This window comes from Paramisgurnus dabryanus, chromosome 1, assembly GCF_030506205.2.
Source record: "Paramisgurnus dabryanus chromosome 1, PD_genome_1.1, whole genome shotgun sequence".
Lineage (NCBI taxonomy): Eukaryota > Metazoa > Chordata > Actinopteri > Cypriniformes > Cobitidae > Paramisgurnus > Paramisgurnus dabryanus.
The window spans coordinates 55,897,296-55,903,274 of NC_133337.1; the positions used below are offsets into that span (position 1 = coordinate 55,897,296).

Here is a 5,979-nt window from a genome sequence, read left to right on the forward strand (position 1 = left end):
AGTGTACAAATATTGTAATATCAATGTAAATGTAATCTATATATGTTCATTTTTGGTTTACTTGTCTATGTCCTGTACTATCATGCATTTACTGTAAAGCTTGTTTTCAACAATCCAAAATTGACCATTTTGCAAGATGTAAACAACACTTGTATCGAAGCACTTAATGTTTAGTTTTAACAAAAATACATTTATAAATATTAGAACAAAATACAACCAACAGAACAAAAATTTAGAGAAGAATAAATTTTAACTATAAAAAACTTAAAAGCAACAGAAAGTGCTTCTGGACCAGTGTGAAAATGGTCTATAGAAATCAACTTGAATTGAATTACATTGAGAAAGACTGGGGGCCTACAACCTCCTCTATATGAGAGGATAACACATCCACTGACTTAACTTACTATGGTAGTGTTAGATATCTTTATTTCACAATACAAAAATACAACATGGAAATGAATTCCAATTTATAAAACTTTTTCTTATAAATTGTAACAAGACAATATACAAAAGTGTCACTTCTTTTCCCGTTACTCCCTTTAATCTCCTGGTGAAATTACATTTAGTAATTGAGTATTTCAAGACCACTTCTGTAAGGGTCCCAATTTCTGACCTAGATATCAGATTTTCTCAGATACAACCAGATATGTTTGTCATCATGAAGTTTCTTCCAAGTGTTCATTTCCAAGCGATAATCGTGATTGGCAAAAAACACTAGTTTGGTGTGTTTAGTATCATAGTAGTAGTTTGGATACTTCTGATAGTCAGCTGTGATGAAACCATAGACTCGCACCTAAACAGGAGCAGAAAATAAATACTTTGAATGAATATAAAAATGTATATAAAATTTGATTCTAAATACTCTGTGTGTGTTATGGCAAACAACTTTTTTTTAATGCAAGACTGTACACTTACAATGTCACACGTTTGCATAGCCAACAGTAGAGTAAAGGCTCCATTAGTCGGTCTGACTATCCACCAACTTTTACTTTGTAACCGTTTTGCCTTAAGAAACCTAAGGTGAGAGGCAAAACCCATGCAATTTAAACAATCGAATAAAACAAAAATTAACCCCATGCATGCTAATGGTAATAAATAAAATGAACTACATGCATCCTACAGTAGTGTAAGTGCATGTAAGAATTACTAATACTGTACCTGTTCCGCACATATCTGAGGAAGTCAGGGTGTAGGATGTAGTAGGAGCTTTCGTTGAAATGCCCACTATAATATTTCCTTGGCCTAATAAAATCATACAGATATTTTTAACATTGCAAGGAATGCAACAAGCTAAAACAAAAGTACATAGACTACTTTGCACCTACAGTATTCACAGCGAGTTACAACACATGTGTCATTCTTAAGTGTGGCATTTGGGCAGCTTTATGAACAGCTTTATTCAAGAGGTAGAATTGTTTTAAACAGTAGTTTTGCTGTCAACAGCATTTCTTCCATTGATTGCATGTATTCATATTCAGTTGGCCAGTATGTCAAGGATATTTTTGTCAATTTTGGCTCCAGAGCAAGTAGGCTATTCTATGTTTGACAGTGTTAACATCAAAGTCATGTTTGGCTTAAGATAAGACGCTACTGAGAATGATCTCGACTTACGTTCTTCCCCGATATGCTCCTGATGGTATTTTTCTGTTCTTCATCAGGGACTCGAGAAAGTTGTAGTCTCTTGGACCCTCTGGGATTAAAACATATTTAATATCCTTTAAGGAAAAAAATAAAGAAATAAAACTCTTACGATTTTTTTACATACAAGAATGAGAATATGTAACAAACTAAGCTAAAACTCTCCTCTGAGATATTTCATCATCATTTAGTGACCTCATAAGAAAACACAATTAATGTATCACCACCAATATAGTATGAATCAATATAGCAGCAAGACACTTAGTAATGCTGGTACATTTAAATAAATATATTTATTTACAGTAACATACTTTTAAACAAGGGAAAAACTACAGTGGATAAAATTACTTTATTCCATTTAATACACCTGCAATTTTCAGAAATGCTTAAAGCTGAAATTTCTTCAAATAATTATTTATCGAAGAAATTGCTTGGTGGTGAAGCAAAAAAGTGAAAGGAATTTTGTACTGTATTATTGCAGTGCACACCTCGTCAGTAGGAATTTGTTTGAAGCCTCTCTTTTTCTGTAAAATGAGGGAACTGATTATTGAATGTGCTGTGTGCACATAAACTGACGTCCTTTTCCCAACATCCTCCTCGTGTCCTGCTATAATTGCTGTATTCATCCTTACAGAAAAAAAAAAGTTAAAACCGCTCAAAATATTTATTCTTTGACTTGAGACTAATTCTACAACCTGAACACATAATGATTAGAGTCGATCTCTGCTCCTTGTCTGGAGCCATTAAGAATGCCTGATGTCCCGACAACAGCACAGCGAATACAGCCATCTTCTGTACCTGTGTGTACTGGCAATAACTGGGTCGAATTAAGTTTAGGGATGGTGTCAACAGCTGCTTTAATGGCTATTAAAAGAGGAAACACGTCAAAAAATTTGGTGAAACAGTTTGATCATATTTGCTTATTTTCTGCTGTTCATACAAACCTGTGTAATTCATTCCCATATAGCCAAATGGGTTGTTGAAGTGATAAAGCCGGTTCCACTCACTAACATTAAGATGATCACTTTGTAAAAACAGCTGAATGTTAGGAATAAATGTCTTCGTAAATTCTGGATCACTGGAATTCCGCAAGGACGTTATGCATTCCTGAAAACAAGTTGAAAGTAGTAAACTTTAATAACAAATAATAACTGAAATGTTTTTATGTTTTGTTTTTTGCAGTGGCAGTACTTTACTTACACTCTGTTTAAACTGTGGATCCAATCGATAGAGATCCTCAAATTCCCATTGTGGCATTGATGTAAAGTTGTGCTTGTCCATAGCTGGCACAAGGGTAGATTGTGTCCTAAAATAAACAGGACTTTTTAGTGTAGTGTTTGCAAATGTGATCTTAGCAGCATCCTTTGTAACAGGACTCTTCGTTGGATCTGCTTGCACAGCTCTCTGCATTGAATCAGTGACATTGCTTTTCTCAATCAAAAGCAAGATATATTGTCTGAAGATAAGGAAAGCAGTTAGCCTTATTCCCTGTAAAACATTTTAATCTTTAATCATTTTAAATTAAAGACAAGAAATCATATGAACAATGGAAGTTGTAGTGAGAAAATGTTTTACAGACTAAAGACAAAAATTAAGAATCCCTCACTTAAAGGTTCTTTGAATAAGCATTACAGTGGTTCTTCTTTACAACTAAAGGCTAATAAGTTTGTATTATTTTAATGTTTGGTTTGTTACCGTGCGTTTGCCTTTAAAGCGCATGTGTCACTGTAAAGTGTAGCAAAAAGAAACATAAGAATCAAAGTTAAAACCGATAAGGCCAAGAAAACCCTCGCGATCAACATCTTCGGTAAAACAATCGTCGCATTTCTCACACGCACGCACGCCTGTAGACTTTCAACCTGATGATTGTAGGGGCAGTGGGATAAAGCCAAGAAAACCCTCGCGATCAACACCCTAAAACAACCGTCGCATTTCTCACACACACACACCTGTAGACCTTCAACCTGATGATGAAGTCCAGTCGGAAATGATCATCATTTTCAATTGTAATTAGCTTCGAATCAAAGCTAAACGAATAAATATAATTTACAGGGCGAAAAAAGTTATCATCCTTATTCCCTTTTCCATTCGAAGATCAGAAATCACAGGGCCAAATTTACTACATAGGGCAACTAGCGCGACTTGAAAAAAAAAGAGGCGAGAAGAACACATGCAAACACATAATCCAAAATTATAATGCTCAACGCAATCTGCCAAGAGCAGTGCAATTAACTGGCCCGTTCCACACATCCAAACGTTGGGGTTATGGTTAGGTTTGGGTAGGATTAGTATGAAAACAGCCCGAGATTTGACTAGATTTTGGCTGTAGCCACAACCCTGAGGTCTGGGTTGATCGATCTGCTCCGAGTTCATGGTTAATATCCGACTTTGTTCCAGGCGCTTTCTTCCGGGTTTGAGGTGGGGAAATAGAAATATCCGATATGGGAGTTGTCTGAAATGCAGCATTGATGTGTTAACTCAGTAGCGCAATTGTGTCTACTGTGGCCAAATAAATGCACTTGGCAAATAGAGCAATGAAAAACTATGTAATTTTCTCTTTGTCTGCAGCGAAAACACTGTTTGGAATTCACCCTAAAACACCGTAAAAGATAACTAACTAAGCTTACATGAAAAACGTTGTTTGGAAATTCAATGCGTTGTTCAGCATGTTAATATTTAAGCCCATGATTCCACATCCCTTACGAAAATTAACCACGGTTTTACTACAGTTAAAACAAAAAATAAATAAATAAAAACATGGTTACTGTAGTAAAGCCATGGTTAGCCCAAAAAAAAAGGTTTTTAATTTTTTTGTTGCACATATAAGATTAAGGTCTGAACTTACTATAACAATTATTTTTAGAGGATTTAAAAAATATTTCCTAGAATTATTTAAAATATTTGGATTATCATTATCAAAAATGATCATTACTGCAACATGATTAAATATGCAGTCAGGTCCATAAATATTGGGATATAGGCACATTTTGTGTTATTTTAGCTGTTTACCCAAATATATTCCAGTTACAGTCATATTATGACTATTGGATTACAGTTCACACTCTCAGATTTATTTTGAGGATATTCACATCCAAATTGGCTGAAGGATTTAGGAATTACAGCCGTTTAATATGTAACTCCCCATTTTTAAAGGGGTCAAAGGTATTGGGACAGTTGGCTTAAAAGCTGTTTTATGGACAGGTATTGTCTATTTGTTAAATAATTTCCTAGTGAATGACAGATGTTCAAGGTCTGGAGTTGATTTTAAGGTAATTGCATTTGAAAGCTTTAGCTGTGAACCCAAATCATTCGATTCAGGGACATCTTCATGCAAGTGATACAGACAGGTTTCAAAAACACAACAAATACTTCAGAGAGATAGCAGGGACATTAAGAGTGGACACATCAACATTTTGGTACGTTCTGACTAAAGATGAACACACTGGTGAGCTCAGCAACATAAAAATCTTGTACGATACTAACAGTGGTGGATGATCGCATTATCCTCTCCATGATAAAGAAAAACCCCTTCACAACGTAATATGACTGTAACTGGAATACATTTTGGTAAACAGCTAAAATAACACAAAATGTGCCTCTGTCCCAATATTTATGGACCTGACTGTATGCATTTACAAACTTATGTTTCGGTAATGAGAACTAAAAAGTTGTCAAGGTACTATGACAAACAAAATTTCGACTTTTATCTGGAGAGAAAAAATAAGAACTGCTTACCTGGAAGCCATCTTGAGTGTCACAGTCAATTATGTCCCTTCCAACCAATTTATTTATTTATTTATTGAAAATGTAAGTTCCTTATGGGCTTAAACAATGATTGAAAATTGTTGCGCAGGATGAGAAATTTGGTCTTGAACACATTTATATTCCTTATTATTGTCTCTACATTTACCAATGATCACCAAATACCACATGTTTCTTTACTGTAAATGTTTATAGTATTACATGCACTAAAGCTTTTTATTTTTTAGGTTTTTTAATTATACTGTAAATATTTCCATGTCAAAGAACCCAAATCCAGTCATGGACGCATTGCGGTAATAAAAAATTTCCCCTTAAATGTGGAAAAAACAACAAAATTGGTTTGTAAGATCTCATTTTTTAATCATGTGCAAAATAGTACATAAAGAGATGTTTGTAACTCTATGCTTTTTATTTTGATATTCTTACTTTGCATTTACTTTTTTTTATCAAAATGTTTCATGACATCTCATAAGTCTAATTTCAGGAGAATCACCCACCTGAGCTATAGGAACCCATAATGCATTCCTCTTTATAGTGATACATTTTAAATACATTTTTATTTAAATGGACATGATGAGA

General features: G+C 34.3%; 1 protein-coding gene across 4 annotated transcripts; it reads right to left on the bottom strand.

Annotated features, from left to right (window-relative positions):
- Nucleotides 1–336: 336 nt before the first annotated feature.
- On the bottom strand, nucleotides 337–4,031 carry st6galnac1.2 (ST6 (alpha-N-acetyl-neuraminyl-2,3-beta-galactosyl-1,3)-N-acetylgalactosaminide alpha-2,6-sialyltransferase 1, tandem duplicate 2). Of its 4 annotated transcripts, none has more exons than XM_065242816.1 (9): nucleotides 3,588–4,031; nucleotides 2,839–3,094; nucleotides 2,583–2,745; nucleotides 2,334–2,502; nucleotides 2,127–2,265; nucleotides 1,612–1,715; nucleotides 1,159–1,242; nucleotides 916–1,015; nucleotides 337–793 (listed from the first exon to the last, which is right to left on the bottom strand). In XM_065242816.1, the coding sequence occupies exons 2-9, from the start codon at nucleotides 3,046–3,048 to the stop codon at nucleotides 614–616; spliced, it is 1,149 nt and encodes a 382-aa protein (XP_065098888.1). In that variant the 5' UTR covers nucleotides 3,049–3,094; nucleotides 3,588–4,031; the 3' UTR covers nucleotides 337–613. The 4 variants fall into 4 exon arrangements, with proteins under 4 accessions (XP_065098888.1, XP_065098890.1, XP_065098886.1 ...); XM_065242818.1 differs by having other exon boundaries at nucleotides 2,839–2,944; nucleotides 3,588–4,029; XM_065242814.2 differs by lacking the exon at nucleotides 3,588–4,031 and adding an exon at nucleotides 3,334–3,568.
- Between the last annotated feature and the right edge of the window lie 1,948 nt (nucleotides 4,032–5,979).

Bases quoted from the DNA above. Each gene is read 5' to 3' on its own strand.
- st6galnac1.2 (XM_065242814.2), bottom strand. From the start codon at position 3,440: ATGTTGATCGCGAGGGTTTTCTTGGCCTTATCGGTTTTAACTTTGATT. The intron at 2,503-2,582 runs GTTTGTATGAAC...CTCTTTTAATAG, and splicing joins TATGGGAATGAATTACACAG to CCATTAAAGCAGCTGTTGAC. The intron at 1,243-1,611 runs GTAAGTCGAGAT...TGATTTTATTAG, and splicing joins GGAGCATATCGGGGAAGAAC to GCCAAGGAAATATTATAGTG.